This window comes from Gambusia affinis, linkage group LG23, assembly GCF_019740435.1.
Source record: "Gambusia affinis linkage group LG23, SWU_Gaff_1.0, whole genome shotgun sequence".
Lineage (NCBI taxonomy): Eukaryota > Metazoa > Chordata > Actinopteri > Cyprinodontiformes > Poeciliidae > Gambusia > Gambusia affinis.
In genome coordinates, this window is record NC_057890.1 from 7523032 (window position 1) to 7546936 (window position 23905).

Consider the following 23905-nt stretch of genomic DNA (forward strand, 5'->3'; position numbering starts at 1 on the left):
AAACTGGGGTTTTGTGTGGAGAAAGCATGTAAAAAAAAAAAAAAAAAAAACACCTTTTCATTAATGAATGTGCTTCTGATTCTATTGACGAAGCGCTGCTGCCCTCTGGTGGACACAACAGAAAAATTAGATTCCTCGATTGAAAATGTGTTTTAAAAGGAGGTAAACTTCATTTGAAGAAAGGCTATTTAATATATTTATATTCCTATGATACTTTATGTTCATTTGACAAAACCATTTGTTCTTGCAAAACATCCAGATTCCTCTAAGCTCACCTCATTTCCTTTTTTAAATTTTTTTTATTGGAATTAAACTGAGATTACCATGTAAGAACATTGATCATTTCTCCATTGACTGGGCGCAAAGGAGAAATATATTTCTTCTATATATTTATAGCACATAAAATATCAAATATATTTTGATGGCAATCCAGCTAAAACATCCAGTGACAATTTTCAGTTTACCGGTTCTCTTCCTTCCGGGTTCGAAGAGCGGGAAACGACTAATATTTATAACCTAGGCAAAAAAAAAAAAAAAGTCCAAACTTGCACTGAAAAGTAATTAGCTTTTTACCATTTAGAAGATGTTCTCAGATGAAACATTTTTCTAATCTCGTCAGTAAAATAAATGCTTTCATTCAGTCATCGCGCTGCAGAAGCAATAAGTAACATCATCTTGTGGCTCTGTGTATAAATACAAGGACTAAGAGAAAATAGGCGTTACTGTGTAAGCTTGATTTAAAAGATCTAATCACTTTCTCCTCTAGATTGAGGTATTCATACCAAGTTGATATTTGTTAAATGAGGTGAATCTCTGTGGGAGTTTAAATAAAAACACAAACAAATGAAGAGAAGCTCTGTTCTCCATTTCTGCCTCAGTTAAATTGTGCTTGAATGGCCGCCTGTCCAATGTCTTGACCTTAAAAACCTTTTGTCAACAGAGAGGTGATGCTGGCTGGCACCTTGCCTCTCCACTCCTCCGCTGTTTCAGATTCACCGCAGTGCAGTTCCCCCCTCAAGTCGCTCATCTGACCATAGAACCTCAAGCACTGCTGGGCTTTAATGAACTTTTTCTAGCCATAGTGGTTAGCCAACGTTACGAAGCTACATCTAAATATTTTGATTTGTTCGGAGGCGCTTTCTTAAATGCTCTTTAGGTAAGTTTACAAAATTTCCAAAGCCGTTCAAATGCATTCAAAAATGTTTATTTTCACAAAAAAAAAAAGATTTCTTTCTACAATTAAAAGTACATTTTTGAATACTTCATGTATTCAATAATTACATTTCTTCCCATCTACATATATTAATTGTAGATAATTTGTTGATTTAATTTGTTTTACTGCTATTCTTCGCAGAATTGTCAAAGAAAGTGCTTAGTAATAATTAATATCATCAGGTGTTGAGCTGCCTTTATACAATATAAAAATAAAACAAGCTTCTTCTTCTTTTTTTTTTTTTAAAGATCTTAATTATTTTTGCCATAAAGAATTTAATTCAGCAGGCACTGGACAGCGGCTACAAATACTTACTTCATTGTGGTTGCCTAAAAAGTGCTTTGATATCTCTGTCTCCTACTTAAAAAGGCATAAATAACTTTAACATTTCATCCCATATTTCTTTGTGCACTACAATAAAAAGTAATAAAAAAAATAACTCCTAGTGGGGAAAAATAAAATAGTGTTTTGAATATTTTATTGCTGATTCTGGAATCAGATTTCCTGATGTTTAGCTCCACTGCAGGACTTCAGAGACTTTTGTAGAATTTGTAGAGGAGATTTTTGGGGCATTTTGGTTTTATCCTGTTGAGAAAAAAAAAATAAATAAATAAAAAAAAGAAAGGAGGACTTATTATGCAGTCTGCATGTGGAAAAGTCTACAGGGCTTTTAGGAAATGTAAAATACATTCAGTTTTGTACCTCATTCTGAACACAATACGCCTTAAAGTTGTTAATATAAATAAATAAAACTCCACACACATGAGTATTTAATATTTTTACCATTTTCATCTTTGTGTTGAAAGTTGAAAGTTTGCCTTAGTGTGAGGTTCAAAATGCATCTTCGCCTTCAGTCATCTACACAACTAGTCTCTGTTGCATAAAAGTCCTCCCTCAACATGATGCTGCCACCGCCAGGGATGCTGTTAGTAAGGTGATGAGCAATGCACATGTTCTACAGACAAGTAGTACTTTTGTTGTTCATACAAAATTCCAACAATCTCTCGTGTGCATTATTGTTCCACCGTTAAAAGGCAGCTAGTTTTAATTCATAAAAACTAAAAACCCCATTTGTGCTTTGACATAATCCCGTTCATATCAATTATAAGCTTCCTCCATTCCAAGTTACATCCAGGGAATTAGATTTACCGCAAGTGGACTGCAATCAAGTAGCAGAAACACCTAAAGGTCAAAATATGTACCTAAGCTCCGTTTTAAGGGTCACCAAAGGGCATGTGCATGTTTTGTTGTTGATTGATCAGCTTTTACACCCAGTCTTGACTCAAGCAATCCTTTAAAACTATAACTATTCTCCAGGTGCAGAGGTCGGGCAGGTGATGGGTTCAACTGGGTTCCCAAACAGCAGCTAAGCCAAGTTAAACATTATTCAGGCTCTTTTGGGTTGGCGCATCAGGAAGAGCAGGACGGCTCATCATGGTGCAAGTTAAGAACCAAATGGAGAGATCTACAGGTGACACTGGATACAGAGTGATGTGTGAATGGACTCACTTTTTGTAGATGTTTGGAAGACTTCAACGTGTCCCTCAGCTCCTCCACCGCCTGCGCAGCTATACTGGATTCATAATGAAAAGATGGTCACATAAAGCCACCAAGAAGAAGGTAAAACGGGATTCTTTTTTACTTGATGTTGGATATTCCACTAACCCTGTATATTTCTTCTGCAACATAGCCTTCACGTCCGTTTCACAGCTAAGATAACGGGCCCTCTGCACGTTGTTCTTGCTCAGGTTTACGAGGATCCGACACAGAATCGGCATCAGCTCAGCAGATTCTTCTGCTCTGATGTCCAAAAAGGTTTTTGTGCCTTTGGTCGACAACAATTCATCAACTGCAAAAGTAAGAAAATTAAATAAAATCTCAATAATGTGCCACTTTTAGCATGAAATTACAGTAAAAAAAAAAAAAAAAAAGAAAGTCAAACCCCTTTGGGTTTTATTGAAAATTTTTTTCATGTTACAACAAACTTATTTTATTTTAGCACAAAGAATCACAGAGCGGTTACTCTGAAGTTGTAATGAGTTTTCTTGCTTTTTAAGTCACAGAGTTCGGAAATAAAACGTTCTGGAACAGAAAAGTTCAAAAGTGAGAGTGTGGAGTTACAGATGGAGTCGTGAAGATCTGGAAAGCGGGAGAGGTTCCCCATCAGCAGCAAGGCTGGTTTCTTCAGCGTAACGTCGTTTTCTAAGACGGTCTTAACTTTCTGAGGTCCATTTTGCTCCTTGATGATTCTGGCGACGTTCTGAGAGATCTGTCAGGACCCGGAAAAAGTATTTTAAAAATATCTCCATCTACAGCTCAAACATAAAGCAGCAACAAAGTTTCCTAATTAGCCAAAACATTAAAAAGCATAATTTTTCCTATCAGAAATTGCATTTAAAGAAGTTCTACAAAGTCTCAGAGGTCAGCTTCGTCTCTTTTTACCTCTCCCTTCCCCACCGTGAGGTTCTGCAGCGCCCCCATGGCAGCCGCCAGCGTCATTCTGTTTTTGCTGCAGGCCAACAGCGACAGATACGCCCGGACAAGCTGACCGCTCCACAGCCACTGAGCTCCGTGTGGGTCTTCGTTTTTCTGCAGGAGGCGTCCTCTCTCCGCTTCCGCTTTGTCCCTTTGGACCTGGGGGGAAATCATTTACAGGTGCAGAGGTCAGGCAGGTCACTGGGGTCACAAACAGCAGCTAAAGAAAGTTTATTATTTAGGCTCTTTCTTGTTATTTTGGTTTGATCCACCAGGAGACGCAACCAAATATTTACCAGTGCGACTTTAATCGTTTCAGTGTGTTGCCGCCTTCTCTGTATTTCACCATCATGACGGACTTTCTAAACATTTGCTTACAAATAATATTTCTAGAGAAAATAAGAACCAAAAAGCCTTATTTTCCTCTCACAACAAAACATTTAAGAAAGATAACGCATGAAGTTTATTCTTGTAATGACTTTATGCAAAATAAATTTAATAGAAAAACCAGTTGGTTTTTTTTTTGTGCGTTTTCTGAAGGCAGCTGGTTACATTGAACTTCAGGTGGAAGTTCAATGTAACTGGTAGCAAGCCACACTTTACTGATTTTTATTTGTAAAAATAAGTGAAATTATGTCTCCATCTTACATTGTGCAATAATGCACCGAGTTCTGTTAGTCGACAAAAGTAGCTTTGTAATCGTGAGGAGATTACCTGTCCGAGGTTGGCACGGCGATAAGGAAAACAGCTGCAAGTCGTCTCTTTGGGAGTCGCATTTTGTCGAGTCTCTCCCTTGTTCCTGGTGGTTTGAGGGGTGAAGTCTTCCTCAGCTTTATAGGTCAAGTTTTGAAGGATGCAGACGCAGTTTTTTGTGCACTTCAAAAAGAGAGAGTGATGCATATGAATATCTATTTAAAAAAAACAAAAAAACAATAAATAAACTTGAACAAAAACTCTGTCAAGCAGGAATCTGAATGAAGCCAAACCTCTAAAATATTAGAGTATGTGGACTGGGTCCCAACTGTGAGCTCATTGGGGATTGCAAAAACTATTTTAGTAGAAATATTTTTGTTGCATAACTCTTATGAAACTCAATCAGGTTTTCTTACAGGACTGATCGAGCTTCCTGACAACAATAACCAACTTTATCCCTCAAGAAAAATCATCCCATTGGCATCAGGCTGCCATGGCGATGTGAAGCGTTAGTATAAAGCTTTCTGTGTCTCAGACATAAACACAGAAACAAAATATATGATTTAGGTGAATCAGAGCAAGAGAATTTATTTCACGAAAGAAAGAAGTCATCTTAATTTCTTCACAATTAAGCTTTACTTTACTCATGTTTTTGATCTACACATTGATATTTGTACTTGGGCAATAAAAAAAATAAAAAAAATAAAAAAAAACACTCAGGAGGTCTGAATACCGATGCAAACAAACATGTTTGCTTTTCTTCTCACCTCGTCATCAGGTGTGCGTTTGGCTGCAGACTCCGTCGTGTAGGAAACCAGCGAGTCAATGAGATTTTCACAACGCCTCATATTCCTCATGTAGTTCCAGTCGGAGCTCAGATTCCTGCAGGAACACAAACAGATCATCATCATGAGGCGACTGGTTATCAGCACTTAGATACATGCAAGGGTGAAAAATTATTTCACAGTTACCCAAATGCTTCTTCAATCTGGAAAACAGAATCTTTGAGCAGTCACAAAACAGTAGATGGTTTTTTTTTTGGGGGGGGGGGAGTTTGCATTGTTTGTAAACAAAAAGGTCTGAGAACACGTTAAGCAGATCTTGAGGGTGCGATTTCCACGAGGACAGAACAATTTCAGTTCAGCTGATTTGGAGCAGCGAGAGAGCCTCCTGAATAATTCAGCCCGTCGCTCTTTTCTCCGAGCCGCAGTCGAAGAATGTAAGATGACACGCCCGGCTTCGCAAACCCTCCTGAGCTGCAGGTCCGAACAACTGAAGCGAGCACGAGTCACAATCTTTACATGACATATCAAGTATCGTCACTTCACGAGAAATGTGACATGCTACTGAACATTTCTGTGAATTCACATCGGTATTTCCTGCTCCATTCTCAGCAGGAAGGGCGCTACCAAGGAATCATGTTGAGCTGTTTGGTGTGGCCAGGTGAGCAGCATTCTCACGCGTTCCAGGTAAAAGGCTCACACATTTCAAGATCCAGCTTCCTGGAGTTTTGCTTTCCCGTGTGATCGTTTTAAAACCAAAGTACCCTATGAATTTATGACGCGCGTTTCTGCAGCAGCTAACTTTAAATATGGAGGCCGAGTGGATTCAAGACAAGGGAGCGCAAGGAAGAAAAGAACAGAATAAGTGAAGGAATGAAGGAGGGATGGAAATTTGGAAGCAGGAAATTTTTTCCGCAGAATCTGGAAAACACCAAAACCAACTTCCAGACTTTCCACGCCTGTGCAGGATTCCTCTCCAGTGGCAAATAAACAAAGAAAACACTGGTTGAATTTCCTACCGTAGGCAGGCTGTAGCGCAGAGGAAAGCCTTGGGATCGGCGAGCAAATCACGTTTGGATTCTGCCTCTCCGTTTATTTGAGAGAACGGCACCAGAACCACCTTGGTGAGGACATGGAGGAAATTCTCATCAAACAGCTTCTTGATCGCATCAGCTGAAGACAGATTCCACAAGAGACCTGCAGGCGGGGGACATAAAAATATCATTAATGTGGTTTATCTTGGAATTCAAACCTTTAATAATCAGCTCTGTCATTATTTACACAAAATTAGGTCAAAATGAAACATTTTAAATCTCTTAAAAGAAGATTTTTGTGCCTTGTTGAAGAAGAGAAAGAAGATCTGCTAATCAGCAATAACAGCCAAAGTGACAAACTTGTCAACAGATATTTACCATTTACAGTTCTGTCTTTATGATTTAAAACATTTAGCATTTCTATATAATGGATGAAATCTAAATTTACGATGCGTAGTTGGGGAATTTTATAACAGCTCTCGCATTTTAAAAATCAAAACAACTCCAAAAAAAACCCCACCTTACTCTTCTATAGCTTCTGCTTTTACAGATCTACGGCCCTTTTAATATTTTAGCCAACTGCCCAGGCAAACAAGCATCAGCATTACATTTCATTAATATGTTCAAATTCAAAATAAAACTATGTAAAAGGTCAGTTGGTGTGATGATAAATTATTCCTGTCAATATCTAGAAACCCGACCTGCAAGCTGGCATACGGTCTCCTTATCATGCGTCTGGCCCAGTAAATTCAGGATGACGGTAAGGCCATCTTGGTCCGTCACGTCCTTCTTGTTGGCTCCGTTCTTGTAGACGACATTACGCAAGGCCCCTGCTGCGGCCCGCTGCACCTCTTCGTTGTCGGTTTTGAGCAGCCGTACAAGCTTCCCAACCCCGAGCTCCCTCTGAACCTGAAGCCAAGAGAACTGGATGAGCTAACAAAAGGTCGACGTCAAGAGACTCCGCCTCCTCAAAGCTGCTCCAGATAATGGAGAAAGTGTCCCCGGATTCTTTATTCCGAGTGAACGTACCTGAACTCTGGCTTCGTCTTTACTCCAACATTGGTTCTGAATGTACGCTGCGGCACCGATCAGCTCTCTCTCGTTTAGCTTGTCCAGAAGATCTACGGCCCTTTTAATTGTCATCTCTGGAGGCTTTGGAGCCGATTGCCTAGGCGAGAGGTCACAAATTGTTCCTCCTGTTTTACGGGACGGCTACACAGAAGACATACATAAAATGTTTGGAGTGAAAGCAAATCTTACAGTGCTTGATTCTTCGTGGTCCTGACATCCAGCCTGTTGGTGAACCTCTCCGCGCTCAAGGGCCTGCCTGATTTCCGTCTCTGGGATATTTGAGCCTGTTGGACAAAACCTCTGTCCATGTGGGTGGATCCGAGCCGCTGTACCGTTCGTTTACCAGGTTTTACAAAACTGTGTTTCTGATTCTGGCCCATTCTAAAGCTGTACTGTCCGGCCATGGATCCGGGCAGATTCTTTGTTCTTCCTGACTGATGAGTGAGCGAGTTGCTTCTGGACTTCCCAGGATGATGCGCGGATGCTCGGGTGGGCGTGCTGCGGGACGTCTCAGAGGAAGCCCGCTGGTGCTGTGGATTCAAGCCGTCAGGCCAATCTGCCAGCGCACCTACAATCCGTAAATGTTGGCGATCCCAGCCTAATGACGGCCTCTGGAGACGTAGACTGGTACCGGACCGGTTCGTGCCGGCTGGCGGGGACATGGCCACCCTTCGGGACATTTTCCGAGCTTGGATACTTTTTGAGGAGAGGCTGTCGAAATCAGACCCGTTTACCTTTAAAAGCAAAATGAATTACACTCTTAATAATGTTTAAGACAGCAAAGGTTTCCAAACATTTTCCTTTAAATTTTTTTTTTTTAAATAACTTTTCCAGACTCAAACTTCAACAGTATGGTGTCTTTTAAAAAAAACAAAAAACAAACAAAAAAAAAAAATCTCCAAATGCACAACAGTTTTGTCACATCAGTGCATTTTGTTGAGATTTAGATGGAACGACACAGAATGGTGCAAAATCACAAAGTGGGGAGAGGGAGAAATCAAAAGGTTTAAAAAGTGATTTTAAAATAAAAATCTGAAAAGTTGCTGATAATTTGCATCGACTTCCCTTTTGTTCTGATACAAAAGCCAGAGAAAGAAACTTCCTCTTAGAAGTCAGCCAGCGAGTTAATACAATCTACTAGCATGCAGCTAAATGTTGGTGCAGATCCAGAAATTTATGATCAAGTAGAATCATAAATACCAAGATGGAAAGATAGAAGGAGCTAAATTTGTTAATACAGACCTCTCTCTTTTTGAATATTTCTCACCTCATTAATTCATTTTGCAGCTTTTTAACATTTGTTTTGGTCACAGTAACTGGAAACCAACAAAAACATTGGCACGCAGTTTTCACACTAAAAATTAAGGTTTTAGTGCAAACCACTTATTTAAATCCAAGCATTGGCTTCTGGATTTTCCCATGTGTTGTACTGTGTGCAGCTAAAGATAAGAATACACCGAATCGTCGGATTGGCTTGCAGGGAGTGTAAAAAAAACAACCCAGCAGCATCACAGATTTGTGTAAATTCAAATTCAGGAGTTTAACATGTAAAGCGCTGCTACAAATTCAGATATCTCATTCTTGTTATGAACAGGCTGAACTCAGAAATAAGAAAGAAAGGAAATCATTTAGCGGCATTCTGATCAAATGAACCAAAGGTTTGCTTTGGTGCTTAGAGTTTTAGCCAGAGGTGCGACGGTGTGTTTTACCTTTGTGCAAAAAGGAACTCCATCCACGCTCCTGGATGAGTTATGCAAGATGGCTCCCCCTGAAACAAGTCCAAAAGAATCCTTTATAGAGTATTCAGTTCAACATGGTACTTACTAAATCGATGGCAACACTTCCTCTAGTCTTTTTCCCGACACGAGTTCATCAACTAAGAGAACAATCCTCACTCAGAAAATCTTTTGAAGCTGCTAAACAAACATGCCAGTCGGCTTAAAGATAAAAAGAAACCTGGAATTAGCCTGGAGTTGAAGCACCATTTAGTTTCAGCAGGCGGGAGAGTGAATTGAGATTCATGTTTACGGTACTGAGCGGGTTTCCTTTCATGCCTCTGGTGAGTCAATTGTCATAGTTTGAAAGGATGAGGTCTAACATTCCTGCAGACATTTAGTTCCAGAGAAAATGACGTTGGTTCTTTCAAAATTCAGTTTGTTTCCACAACTGTTGACTCTGTCTGGACTTTAACTTGTGACAACAAAAGAGCTTGGCTTGAACAGTCAAGAGAGGAACTGATAATTTCATTTATTGGGATATTTAAACCCACCTGGCTATGTGTAAACAAAAAGGATCTGCCCCCTAAACGTAACAGCTGGCTTTGCTAGCCCTTAGCAGCAACAGCTTCCATCAAATGGACTTAATATCTGGCAATGGCTCTTTTATATTGCTGCCTTAATTCACCAATACCGGAAATATGCCAAAACATCTCAATCATATACACATTAGTTTACATTGGTGGTGTTTTTTTGTCATTAAAAGCACCAAATAGATCTGATATTCCTGTTGATTTTCCAGCTAAAGTTGTTTTATGCTTTATGCCAAATATTTATCGGGGGTTTCTTTAACCATAAAAACAAAACAAAAAAAAAAAAAACACCAAAACATTAAGATAATACATTTCTGCTTTTAGATAATCTAAAAACGAGCTTGGAGGAGTAATAAAATGAGATTTGAGCGACGGGAATCTGGATGCATGCTTATAGGCACTAAAATTGTTTAAACCAAACTTTGTTTCGTTTCTCCGGGTAAAGTTCCAAAGAACGTGCCCAATTAGAGAAAACATTTCCACTTAAATGATGTGTAAGTGGGATGAGACTACAGAGTGAAATGTGGGCTCGACTTCCTGTGGTTTTACGAGCCTTCAGGCGGATCGATGAAACTGCAGGAACCTGTTGGACAAGAGACCTATTGTTCAGCAGGTATTCCACTCAGGAGAAAATAAATTAGCTTACATTTAGTCTCTGTGAGCCTTCATTAGGTCACAATAGGAGGTAAAGAATGTAATTAGGAGGCACACAATGACTCTAATTAACAAGAATAATGAATAAATATCTGTGCAGCCTGGATGTGAAACATTAAAAGATTTGTTTGCTGAAAAAAACGAATGTTTTCAGAGGTTAATTTTTAGTTTAAAGGGAGAGAGAGAAAGAGGGTGAGAGGTAAACTTAGTCTCATCTGTTCAAAGACATTAATTATTTCGTTCAAACAAAGAGGTCTGGTGTGTAATTTCGTTTGGGTTTTTAACATTTCTATAAAATGTTTATCCAAAATTTTAAATGCCGATATTACCATTGGAGACACCATTCTGTCGCAGTGAGAGCCGAACCCGGTTCGGAGCCACCGGAAGGTTCTTCTCGTCAGACCAGATTCCCGTCATGTAGGATTTCGGAGTCGGTTCGGTCGGAGAAGCCAGGCTGGTGTGGTGCTGGTGGAGAATCTCAGACCGCCTCGACATTACGAAGCACTTAGAATGGTCCCTGTTGTCCTCATGCAGGAAATTTGACACCTTCGCTGGGTTTACGAGCTCTGCTTTGTTGTGCCGACCTCACCTGAGTAGACCAGCCAGGTGGCGGTGCGGTGGGCGGGGCTTAACACGCACCTGACGTGTCCGGCGTCTACACTCCACTCCTTAAAACAACTCTCTTTATTTTAGTTTTTTTTGTAATTTGTTTGTTTTTTGGGATCTGTGTATCGTCTTGATTTGTTTTTGGGTTTTTTTGTTGTTTTTTTTAATGTGCAATTATTTCAAGATTGCAACGAAAAAGAGGTTTGACCTGTGACGAAATGATGACGCCCCAGATTTAGATTTCAGAGATATGAACCCTAAAACAGTAACGTGACTGAATAATTTCGCAGCTCTATTATCTAACAACATATGATTTAAAAGTCTGGATTGGACGAGTCAAGGCCTATCATGCACGGTGGCAGCAGCATCATGATGGGGTTTTGTTGTAGCTGAACTACAAAAAGTGGATGAAGTAAGGTAGGAAGTCCGCCTCCTACTTGTTTAATTTCACCTCAACAGTTAGGCATTAAAGGTTGACAACAGGGCAGTGAACACATCCAACCTCAGCTATGCTGAAAACTTACAGACTAAGCGTAAAAGCTATGGTCAGTGTAAACTGTGAAGCATGGCGGCGGCTCCATCATGGTCAGGGACAGACAGTATATTCAAAATTTTAAAATATACATATATAGTGACATTATAACGAAATGCTTAGTTTGGAAATGTCTTTTTTTTTAAAGTGTTTAATATCACAACACAACTTCCAAAATGAATGAATACCCAACAGCTGGAGTTAAGATGTTCTTCCTTTAATGCAATCTCTTCCTTCCAGCCCAGATCACTCTCACATTGAGCTTCGCAAAACGTCATGATAAGCAGTAAGAACACTTTCATTTGCCTTGATTGGAAGCTTTTCGACAGGAGAATAAGACCAAATGGAAACTGGCTAAACATTCGACGGCGTTTCCGCACACGCAGCCACCAATTAGACGGTGAAGAGTACAGCCTTAAAAAGCTGTTTCTGTATATATATATATATATATATATATATATATATATATATATATATATATATATATATATATATATATATATATATATATATATATATATATATATATAATTGGTCTTTAAGAAATAAACCTTCATAAAACATTTTAAATACTTTGTAGAAACTCGTTGTGATTAGACTTTATCTAATTTTCAACATATAGATGATTTTTTCCCCCATAGTATAGCACAAATTTTGACATTTGGCACAATTAATTTTAAATTCACCCCTTGTAATACATATGTACACACACACACACACACACATATGCACGCAGACAGACAGACAGACAGCAGCAGGTGGAGCCGAAGCATTACAACAGCTCAGACGACCTGGGTGATGTTTACAAAGATAAGATTATGTGACGAAGGCAGAACAAAGTGATCATAAAAGAAATAAAAAAGTCTGGAAAACAAGTCCAAAGTTAACCCGACTGAACGGTTTGGTTCTGCCAGCGATGGAAACGGAAACACATTTCGGGTTGTAGTCCAAAAGTGGAAAAAAAAAAAAAGAAAAAAGAAAAAAATATATATATAATTCTGAGATTTTTTTGAGATTTATCAAAAACTGTTTCTACTTTTTTTGTTGTTGTTTTTTTAAAATTTATTTTAAAAACAATCACTTTTGCCTCAACATAAGATGGGACTTCCTGTTTTATACTCAGGCTCTGCAGGTGTTTAAGTGAATGAAAGAATGAAATAAAATCAAACAAGTCCTCACATAAAAAACAGCCTTGTGTTTTCTCATGAGTTAGGCAATACTGTCCTTTTCCAAGGCCATCCCACACTGTACACGTCCTGTTGGTGCATCGTTTTAAAAATATAGAAAATATTAAAAACACATTTTACAACGCCTCTTACACTTATTTACCCACATCGAGTGTTCATTCAGCTGTCGAAGCAATTTTTACACAGGTTATATTTTCTCTTGATTTTCAATCTGTTTACAATTTACATGCTGCAGGAAATTCATAATAAATCTGGACATTGTGAAAAAATTTTCACAAACTACAGGTGCATTTCGACTGCAGGAACCGTCCAAGGACAATTTCTCCTCCCCTCCATTTCCAAACCTTTTACCAGAATAACACATGATTATTGTACATGAAGACAGTAAATTTCTATTTACCCCCCCAAAAAATCCTTTAAACAAGAAATGACACCAGAAATATACAAAAAAAAATACAATGGTGACAAACAATATCATAGGAAATTAAGTTCAGGGTATCATATGAGGGTTAGCATTTCTTTAATTATTATATGTAGAATCTATTTTTTTATTTTTAGAAACTAATGATATTTTGAAAAAACAAATCAGTAATCAAACATCTTTTTTACTGGATCACTTCATCAGACTGCTTTGAAGTATGAGGAAAAAGAAAGATGTTCGCAGATAAAACACGTTAAAGGTATTTCAGATTAATCCTCCTGTTTTATGTAGAGATTCACCAATCAGACAATTTCTGGCCACAGCAGATGCAGATTTAGATTTTTTTTTTAAAAGGAGTAAAACAAATTAGGAATAAAAACAAACACATTCCTCACACCCAGTGGCTTCTGATTCTCCTCTCGGGGCGGTAAAGGGACATTTCACAGCTTTTCTGGCGTCTGGATCTAATTTAGTTCTCGTTTTTCAATCTACACAAACTCAACGATTCAACAATTAAAAAGAGATTCCTTAATAGACGATGTCATTTCTGATTTTGTTAGTAAAAGAAAAAAAAAAAATGCTTTGATTTCTCTATTTAAATCAAGATGCAAGCAGAAGTAAAAAAAAAAAAGGCAAAACAAAGTTGTGAAATGACAGCTTTTGTAACTTGAGCAGAATCTCAGTATTTGATGTAAATACAAAAATGTTTATTTAAATAGACAACTAATATTTATCCAGACATAGAAAAATAATCAAATGAGATCCTGGTGGTGTGATTACTGAACAAATATAGGGGCTGGTTTTAGTTTTGACAAAAATTTTTAAAAAGTCTTATATGTTGGTATTTCACTACAGATCAGCATCACTGAAGAAATTAAAAAATAGAACTAACTGATCAGTGCATCTCTACTTTAATATCTAGAAATATCGGTTGACTCTGGAATAAAACCAGAGCCGCAGTCTGCTGGACGTAACACTTCAGACAGAAGATGCTGTGCACACACTAGTTAGATAACGCCGCAGGCTGAATTTTAATTAGTAGCATTGCGTCAGAAGAGGTTAGCGAACAGGATGGTCGTATCCAGTTTAAGTTTACTGAGGTAGAACGTATTGAAAACTTAAGCTTTTTTCCCCCCCAAAAGTACATTTACTTTTGAAAAGCAGATTTAATAACCAATTTATCTTTATATTATACAACTGTAAAAAAAAAAAGAAAGAAAAAGTTTACACAAAGTGGAACAAAGGGATTTTTGAACTTGAAGGTGTTTTCTTTTTAATAAATATTCATGTGTAATATATGTACCGTTACCATCGTGTGTTGATGACATTACCATGGAAACATTCTGCACACCGATGTGCTGCTGCAGCCAGCTACTCCTTTTTTTTTTTTTTTTTTTTCCCCACAGCCCGCACGTCGCCGCTAAAAAGGTAACCGCGACGGTTAGTGAATTAAAACATTCGTACAAAGTTTCAATAAGGCATCCCATAATTAAAGTTCATTCACACCAGCAGTGTCCAGCATCCTTGTTTTGTTTTTTTTTCTCTCCCCTCCCCAACGCTGCAGTCCGAATCTTGCCAGCAGAAGAGGCGTTTCAGTCTTCCATCACAGTCCCGGCAGCAGCTTTGGTCAGACGTGAAGCGAGGGGAAGAAATAATAAATACAGGCGAGCCGAGGCTCTGAGAAGTCTTGTAGATTTCATGCAAGAAACTGTACAGACTTTCTGTAAACTGTCCGAGCCGGGACAGGCGAGGCGGCGGCGCGCTGAGGTCCTATCTGCAGGAGGAGCCCAGCACGCTGCCCGTGGAGGGGGCGCCGGCGGCGGTGCTGTAGTGAGGGTAGTTGTCGTTCGGGGGCAGGCTCGGGAGGATGGAGTTCCCGTTGGTGGGGGAGCAGCTGAGCTGGAGCCTCCGCAGGTACTCGGCGTGCACGGGCTTGTGGCTCTGCAGCACTTTGATGGCGTCGTCCACGGTGAACCACTCCCGCTTCCGGCCTGCAGATGGAGACAGAGGACATAAATATGTTGGGAGGCTAAACAGAAAAAAAAAAGGGAAGAAACTGAACTGCAATAAGTAAAAACGTGACAGATATTTTCAGGTTTGAAGCGTAAATTAGAATTAGACTTCTATTCCTACAAAGAGACACCGTAACGCAGGTGGAAGGTGTTCTCTGGACACGCTAATGCCGCCATCTGCAGCTCCGACGACATTCAACATTTACTGCAGCTGAGATCCGTGGCCTAGATTTGCAGTCACTTGTTATCACTGTTTTCCCCATTCAGTCTCCAATCCTCCACATAAATAAAAGCCATGCTGTGTGTGTTGCATACGAAGGAAAGCTGTACCGATGTTAACCGAGTCCTCCCAGGCCTCCAGCGTCTCCGTCACAGTCAAAACATAAACGTACGTCCGGTGCTTCCGGTCCTGGTTTTGCTTTACGTTACAAAACAGAAAGAAAAAGACAACGATGCATACGTTTTAGGATTACCGCCGAGTTTAAATGAAAGCAGATTAGAATCCTCTTGTTATCTAAAAAGTGCTGCATTATTTATTTTGTTGTTCGTTTCAGAAATTTAGAAGAAGCTTACCTCGAACACGCCGAGGAGCCGTCCCAGTTTGCCCTTCACGCCGGCCTGGGGAACAAACGAAAGGTTTTACTTTCAGCTGAAGAGACAGATTCCCTCTGGGTGTGGTGCGAGCCACCGCTCCACAAAAAAAAAAATAAAAAAAAAAATCAGTCATGCAAAAAACAAAACAAAACAAAAAAAAACAGACCAGGACAAAAGAAGAAAAAAGGGCAGCACTCCAGTATTATTATTTTTATTTTGTCAAAACAACAGGAATTCTGTATAGGATTAACACATAAAACTGACTGAATCTTATTTTAACCCTTTTGTCATTTTTTTTCATTTATGTGAAAGACTGGATGGATGCTTTTGCAAACACACAGGCTGTGTTTGTTGTTGCTCCCTTTTCAGGGGCCATAATGTCTAAAGGACCATACACAATGCTAAATGAGGGTTCCACATAGAGTCCATTACACAATAAAAGCCACATTTATCATTTCTAGTGTCTTATCGCCTTGGTAAAACCCCTGCTGTCTCCTGACTGCAGGAAGACCATTGTAGCTTCCAAAACGGTTATTTAATAGCCAAGATGTACTTAACAGGTATCAAATGGCGGGCAGGACACAGGATATGTGCTTGACAAGTGTCCACTGATGGGTCCGGCGACAGAGACCACACAGGCGGTCTTCGCGGACAATTTTAGATGGCTGACGCAGCAGAGAACAAGTGGTTCCCAAACAGCGAGACCTCAGAAGCGCCAGGCGACCCCCCCGAGTGACCGAGCTGCTGTCACTCCAGCCGCTTGGAAGTCGTTTCGTCAGGGTGTGTCATGCTGCCAAACATATCAGATCCCCTCGCTGGGTAATCGAACCAAAGTACGCAGAAGGAAATCGAGAGACTTGAGCTTCGGATCACGTTTATTTCATTTGCAATACGCTCGAGGCAAAACCTGGCCTCCGACTCAAAATGTGTGAGTTTTAGCACAGAACCCTGCACATTAAATAAATAGGAATTTAAAAAAAATTTAAAAAACTCTTTTAGTTTTCAATGTATACACCCCTGTGCATACAAAATGACAATAAAGTCTGTCTAAGTCTAAGTCTAAAATGTAGTTCATTTTAGGGGGAATATAAAAAAAAAAAAAAAGTTTTATCAATAACCTTCGCCAGGCCACTTTCCTTTTGATTAAATGTTGTGTACAACCATCTAGCAGGAAACTCTGAGCCTTGCTTTGTGTTTTCTCATACCACGAATTCCTGCGATATTAAAAACAAGGCCACAGATTTACTGACCTCCTCGAAGACTTCTCGCACCGCAGCGCCCCACGGCTCCTCCTCGGGCTCCATCCCTCCTCCAGGAACGATCCACTGATCCGGGTGCCGACTGCTGCTGACCAGCAGAACCTGAACGAAAAAAAACAAAAAAAAACCACGTTGATTAACCACAATACATTTACTTTTTTTTTTTTTTTAAACACCTCCATTTAATTTAAGTACAAACCGACACAACAGGACCTAAATCTTCAGAAGTTTTTGCAATAAAACAGAAGCGACACACAACCGAGATGCTCCTCTCAGATCAAAGTCAGCTAAACCGAAGATATTCTCAGCGTTTCCCCCCCCTGTGAGGTCTTGTTAAAGGCTCGAATTACACCACTGTTGCAGTGTTCACCGATCCGAATGGATCAGATCCGCCTGTGCAGGTTTCGGGGCGGCATCCGTCTTAGGAATCAAAACATCGTCACATTTTCTCCATCGTTAACGCGGCCGATGTTTCCACAGGGGGGCTTGGGTGGCAAAATATCAACGCCCAACATCGCTAGAAGATGTAGTAATTAAAAAAAAAAAAAAAAAAGGGTAGGAAGCAGAAGTTTCAAGAGACGAAGTTGGATGAACGCTTAATAAGATATAATTCACATCAGTGAGCGCAAATGTATGTTAATGACGGTGACATGCATCAGACAGCTTGAGCAACAGATGGTGAAATCCACCTCCACCGAGCAGCTGATCGCCAGTAATCTGCCGCAGGAGTCAGGCTGTCACTTAATCCAAACAGGGCTTTCGCATAGCTTTCCTTACATTCTCTAATGGGATTGTGGCAGCAGTCACAGCAGGCCCTCGGATGAGGCTCCTCTCAGGGGTCGAATCGGGGGGCAGATGGGCCAAAACCCAACCGTAAGCTGCCTCCTGCACGTGCAGCAAAAGCCCAACTCAAACACCGGCCTCGGTGGCACAAGAAGAAGGTCAGAGGTTAGGGTGAAGCAGAGGAATGGGTTGAAGGAATAAAAACTGTGGTATAGGTGCAACTCTTCTCTAACTTACGTTAGAGGACACGCCGGAGGAAGAAATGGTTTTCCTGCTGTCGGCAGGAGATGACGTCTTCTCAGGGAGGTGAGAAGCATAAGGTGCAAAAGTAAACTCCACGTCCAAATTCGAAGCCATTCCGGTCAGGGGTTGGCACATTTTCAGTAAGGTCTCAGGTTGGTTTTTAAAGCTTAAACTCAAAGGGGCTTCATTCATTTATACACACAGTACAGACCAAAGGTTTGGACACACTTTCTAATTGAATTCAATGAGAAGGTGTCTCCAAACTTTTGGTCTGTACTGTATATTTCCATCAAGGCTAATCTTTGAAAATAAAACTTGCACAAAACACACTAGGAAAAAAGACAAACGTATAAATGATAGGCAAACAGATGGAGAATATGTATGGTTGGGTGACTTGCAAAGTCAACATTTTGCCACATTACAACCACAAATCGATCAAAGCTGTCCTGTATGTTAAAGGTTGCTACACTACCACAGTCTCTAGTTAGTTTTCTCCATTCTGACACACATTTCCCTCCAGGGTCACCTTTTTTTTTAAAAAAAAAAACAAAAAAAAACAACATCCCAACAGCATGATGCTGCCACCTCCGTGTTTCACAGTGGTTTCATTTGCAGTTTTCTACCACAAATGCCTGTTTGCAAGTTGGACGAAAACTACAACTTTGCCCTCAATCTGACAAGAATGCAATGATTCTGGATCTCATCCGGAGCTTGCTGTAAGCTACAATCAGGTCTCCGTATGGTTCTGACCTCTGACCTCTATGACTAATGCTTGTCCTATTGACAGATTCCTCCACCCGAGTTCTTCGGCTCCTCCAGACAGAAGGCGTGAGCAGAAATGCTCTCCATGCTTTTCCAGTTTTCATTTGTTAAAAAACAAAGACGTTGATGTTCTCTCTGCTTCACGACCAGCCCCCCGTTTTGTTTCCCAGACATAAAATCCCAAAAAGTAAGACGTTAAGGGAGATGTCAGAGGTCTTTCGTAAAGTGCCGTCTTAAGTTTATATGACAGGAGATGGTTTTCATTATTTACCAGGACATGGAAAGTCAGTTATTTCCTATTCTTTCCCAGACTGCCTAAACATCCCTTCAGGAGCCTAGAGCTTCTTTTTCATTTCTGAATCTTCAGGTTCTTTACTGGCTTAGCTGTGTCACGATTAATTTCCCCCCCCCCCTTTCATTCCTATCTGTCCAACAGTGTTAGTCTGCTGACCTGCAGTCAGCGGGGCTTAAAGGGGACGCGCTCCGAGCCGACAGCGGGGATGTATACAAAACAAAAAGCCGGTTGGCTTCCGGTGGCAGCGGGAACAAAAGAGATTTCTGCTCCGCTTGCTCCATTTTTATCTTTTTGTCGTCACCAGAGAGAGAGTCGGATCAGTCAGCAGCACATGATTTATTCAAGCTTTATTTATTTATTTATTTTTACATGAAAAAAAAAAAAAAGACCATTTAACCAGAGAATGAATTCAATCTTTCTCTGAGCTTTCCCTAGCAGCAGTGGCTCACACTACACAGGCAGCGGTTTAAAGTGGAGCCCCAAGTGCAAAAACAAAATAACTCGCATCATGATGAGAGCAGGGTCAACAGTCAGCTGACAGCTGAAACCTTACCGCAGCTCCACATGCGTTCACAAAGGGAAAAACCTGAGGAAGCGCTACTGAATGACGACGTTTCATCAAAACACCGACGAGCCAGATTATCTGAACGTGGTTTAAATCCTGCGTGGGGCTTCATGGAGTAAGAGAACAACTGAATATATGAATAAACCCAGGCGATGACGGCGCCAAAAACGGACAACCGACACGAATACTCCGGCGGACACAAACACGTCCTGCTTCTCCTTAAGGAGGCACGCCTGGTAGCTGTCAATTGAAAGGATGCTCTGAATGCCAGAGCGGGCACGGCACCAAGAGGAGGGACTGATGGGAAATGCACAATCGGAGCTGCAAAAATGGGAGTAAAGCCACTAATGCACATAATAAATGTTTCAGGTTACATTAAATGTGGGAGGAAACACTGATTATGTTCTTTTAATTGTCCCAGGATGATTTTTATTAACAACCTGCTGCAGCATTCACCCTCTAGGTTGTAATAATGAGGGCAAAACATCCATCTGTCGAATGATTACCTTCAGTTTGCAAAGATAAAACTCTATTATTTCAATGAAAAGTTGAAATTATATAAATGCAGGAATGTAGGAGTTACATTCAACCTTAAATTGGGACAGAGGCCATTTACTGTTCAGTGATGAGATTAAACATGAAGCAACAACTTTTTAAAATGCTTCAAAAAAAAAAAAAAGAAAAAGAAAAAGAAAAACTGCAATCGGATGAGTTTCAAAACAGCAGAGACCAGTGATCAAGCTGTTTGAAACTGAAAAATATTATTTTTTTTCTCTGGTCAGTGAACAGCTCTCCATTCTGAAGATTTTGCTACCGAATCCCAACATTATGTACAGGTTCGGGAGGTTTTAAGCATTATTAATAAGAACTTATGTTGACAACAATAAATGGAAACTCTTTCTCGTTGGGTTTTTTTTTTTTTTTGTACGAGTTTGCCATTGAAAAGTCCTATAAGGACAACCAGGACAGCTTCTGATGTAGACTATTATTGTCAGTTTAACTGAGAACATTTCATAAATATCACTTTACATGTCAGTCAGCTGCAGACCGACACATAGCTTGCATCGTCGATTTGGAAAACCCCAGGAAACATTAATTTAGTTCTCTAAAAATGGACAGTATAAAACAAATAGCAAGGTTTCCCCCACAGAAAACTTGCTAAGCCCGGTGGTTGGATGCTGGAGCAGTCGATCAAAAACACGGCCTGTTGTGTTTTCGACTTAAGAAATGTTTAAAGTTGACAGGAAATTTGAAAAATTCACTTGATAATAATGTGTTACTGAAAGATTGGAAGAATAACACCTGAACGCTTCTTTAAAAAAATGCAAACATTGTAAAAGGACTTAAATAAATAAGCAGGGCTTAGCCTGGTGGCCCGCCAGGCTTATAATACACTGTGGAAACCCCGAAATAGTAAAAAGGCTTTTTTTTTCACAAAACACTGGGTAGCTACAACATAAAATAATAACAGAGGCTCCGTGCAATCAAGCCGTCACTGCTGTCCTTCTGCATTGTCCAACTTGTTATTGGTTTGCTCACTTGCTGTCATCGTAACCTAGGGGCTCCACTTTCTCCTTTTCCTCTCCATAACAAAACTACCTGACGGCAGTTTTGTTATGCGCACGCCAATGTTGTTTAATCAGCGAGCGCAGCTCCGATTAAACGACAGCCAGGTGTCATGTGTCTGAGAAGAATTGATTGCGTCGTGAGTTTAAGGAAACCGGATATCAGACGCAAAAGCTCGGTTACAATCAAAGCATCCTGCTGGCTCGCTTTCTGCATCGTCCAAACGATTGCACGAGTACACGCGTCTGTCGTTACCCAACATTTCTGAGAAATGCTTGTGTTGTAACAAGTCTTCTCTGAAGTATCTTCCAGGTAAACATTGTTCGAAACTTGGAGAAAACGATAAAATCAAGGTGCTTTGTATGCTCTAAGAAAAGCTAGGTGGGAGCGCAGATAGAAAGTGTCGCAGCAAGACGAAAGCTGCTCCATGAATGCACAAACACATACTATATTCAGATGTCTTGACTGATTTATCCAACAAATTTCAACCTTATATTCACACTTGCAGATTCAAGCAGAGGCGCAGAGTGTGAGCATGTGTGGTTACACAGAAGCTGGCAGTGTTGTAAAGCCAAACACTGGAACTTCCAGGCAGTGGCCGCCCCTCTGCAGACACTAATAACTGCACAAGGTGTAAAACTTTGTTTATGCCATGGGCTAAAATTACACCAACGGGAATATGCAGGATATGGGTTTGGCATATGGACATGCATATGACTGAGAAGTTTAAAGAACAAGTCATGAATGTGAATCTCAGGGTTACCAAAAAACAAAACACACAAGAGACAAACAGTGAAGGAAGCAAAGGAAATGTTAGATCACCTGTATTTTAGTTGTGTACATTTAATTTGTGTTGCTTTTCTTCTTTATAAAAAGTAGTCATGCATGTCAGACTTGACATGATTTTTGTTGTTTTTCTGTGAAATCTCTTAGAAACATGTCGAACCCCATTGATAGTAATCCTTTATCAGTTAGAGGTGGGTGCATTTTGTCTTTTTAATATTTCCTACTATGTCAGCAAAACTTTCATCACTATTCTGGTATATTTAATAACACTCCGGACACCACATAACAAAATACTTAGCAAGTTTGTTTTAATTATCTGTGTATTCCAAATATCATGAAATAAACATTACTGAAGTTGACTTTCAACATGGTAGTCTAGTAAAAGGCTATTTCACTGCTTTTTTTGATTAGAGCCAAATTAGATCAGTTTAACTTTAATATCTTAAAGATTTATCAAAAAACAACAAGAATTTCAAAAACAGACATTATTTTACATTTGTATTATTTTGTTGTTTTTAAGAGAGAGATAGAGAATATTACTGTAATGTCTGTCTTTATATGTTACTGTCCCTTTAAGAACTTGTGAACATGCCTGTTACGCAGCTGGCTGCTGAAGGCCGGCGGGATGCAGCGGCTTTCATGAATGACTACCTCTCCGTCATAGATGCAAACGCAACTGTAGAGTTATTTCACGAAGGTATATTTGATTTCTAGATTTAGTAAAATGACTCATGGCTCATATCCTTGTCCCTTAACTAAATGCGGGACAATAAATTGCTTTAAAACACCGAAAGCCTCGCCCTCGCGGTCCTCTACTTCACTCAAGCTAGCAGATAGCTAGCAGGATGTGTCGAATGTTAACCTTCAAAATAAAAGCTATTTGGTTGTAATAGCGTACTTTCGAAAGTGCATTTCAACTTGGGGATTTTATTTTGGAAGAATCAGTATTTGTTCAGGTCTTTAAATACAGGACTTGACGTCGGTGCCTTTTCTCAACGTCGTACTCCTCAAACTAGCCCAAACTGGCTGGCCCCGGGCGCATCAGCAGCGGTGGCAGCAGAGCAGGCTCAAGTCGAGGCGTTACGGAACACAAACGGATACAAATACCGCAAAAGTGAAACCATAAATTAAAGCCAATATGTAGAATAAACGAATTTGGCTAGTTTCATCTGTGACCGCCCCACACCCGCGCACCCTGAATGAGCCAGGCCAGAGATTCACAACACACCCACCGAAAAATGTAATAGATTACACACTGCGGGGTCTCATACCTCCTCCTCCCGTTCATTCTTGAAGCACAGACACGCCGCTCTTTTCTTAAATCCCTCTCCGTCGTACGTTCTGGTCTGGTTCGGTTTCAGCTTCATTATTGTGGATTCCAGATTTCCTCTGCCCTTCTTGAAGATAGAAACCAGCAAAAAAAAATTAAAAAAAGCTTCAGCTCAGTTTGTGTCCAACGAGTTAACAGCGGCGCCGACGCATCGCCGCTTGCCTTTGCATCCAAGGTCCAAGATTAACTGTCATCAGCTGGGTGACGAGGTATATGTTAGAGATGCCCCAGTCGTACAACCCTGTGATTCAGCTTACCTCCAAAAAGAAAAAGAAAAAATACTCCCGTCAAGAAAGATAAAGCTCAAAGAGCTCCAGCCAGCGGCAAATGTGTAAGTTCCCACAGGGACGGATCTTATGAAGATCTTAGCCCTCCTCTGGATCCATACATGCAGGGGTTCTGGGTAGGCGAGGAGCTCATTGGCTGAGCGCCTGACAGTGGGCGGAGCTATGCTGCTGCTCAAAACAACGCTGACAAGTTCTAGCAGTGCAGCAGGAGCAGTCACGTGATGATCTGTGGCTGACGGCGTGTGCGATCTGATGGGGACAAAAAGGTCTAAAGATGCATTTAGGAGTTTTTACATTTTGTGTATCTCATTAAAAGCTGATGCTGCTCAGGTTTATTTACATTCTACTTTCGGTGTGTAAATGATCTATTGATGTATAAACAATGTTTACTACAGAAAGCAAAGGGGGACGAATAAAAACACACTGTTACGAATGTTTTATTAGTAA

The 23905-nt window shown here is 40.2% G+C and overlaps 2 protein-coding genes across 2 annotated transcripts; both read right to left on the bottom strand.

Moving 5' to 3' along the window:
• Positions 1-1302: 1302 nt before the first annotated feature.
• On the bottom strand, positions 1303-10876 carry LOC122826555 (plakophilin-2-like). The gene is made up of 13 exons (XM_044108563.1): positions 10560-10876; positions 8978-9036; positions 7458-8002; positions 7227-7365; positions 6899-7106; positions 6183-6360; positions 5149-5263; positions 4403-4564; positions 3656-3847; positions 3335-3482; positions 2879-3062; positions 2723-2786; positions 1303-1798 (listed from the first exon to the last, which is right to left on the bottom strand). Exons 1-13 carry the CDS (start codon positions 10723-10725, stop codon positions 1709-1711), a joined length of 2250 nt encoding a protein of 749 aa, XP_043964498.1. The 5' UTR covers positions 10726-10876; the 3' UTR covers positions 1303-1708.
• Positions 10877-12709: 1833 nt separating this feature from the next.
• On the bottom strand, positions 12710-23532 carry nudt4b (nudix (nucleoside diphosphate linked moiety X)-type motif 4b). Its single transcript, XM_044108564.1, has 6 exons — positions 23334-23532; positions 23113-23238; positions 16833-16943; positions 15562-15606; positions 15319-15406; positions 12710-14967 (listed from the first exon to the last, which is right to left on the bottom strand). Exons 2-6 carry the CDS (start codon positions 23206-23208, stop codon positions 14747-14749), a joined length of 561 nt encoding a protein of 186 aa, XP_043964499.1. The 5' UTR covers positions 23209-23238; positions 23334-23532; the 3' UTR covers positions 12710-14746.
• Positions 23533-23905: the final 373 nt, after the last annotated feature.

Excerpts from the sequence above, each read along its gene's own strand:
- LOC122826555 (XM_044108563.1), bottom strand. The coding sequence starts at position 10,725 with ATGTCGAGGCGGTCTGAGATTCTCCACCAGCACCACACCAGCCTGGCT. Across the intron at positions 7,107-7,226 it reads AAGACGAAGCCAGAGTTCAG|GTTCAGAGGGAGCTCGGGGT; the intron begins GTACGTTCACTC and ends TCTTGGCTTCAG. Across the intron at positions 3,848-4,402 it reads GCCGTGCCAACCTCGGACAG|GTCCAAAGGGACAAAGCGGA; the intron begins GTAATCTCCTCA and ends ATTTCCCCCCAG.
- nudt4b (XM_044108564.1), bottom strand. The coding sequence starts at position 23,208 with ATGAAGCTGAAACCGAACCAGACCAGAACGTACGACGGAGAGGGATTT. Across the intron at positions 16,944-23,112 it reads AGAATGAACGGGAGGAGGAG|GTTCTGCTGGTCAGCAGCAG; the intron begins GTATGAGACCCC and ends TTTTTCGTTCAG. Across the intron at positions 14,968-15,318 it reads GGAGGACTCGGTTAACATCG|GCCGGAAGCGGGAGTGGTTC; the intron begins GTACAGCTTTCC and ends CTCCATCTGCAG.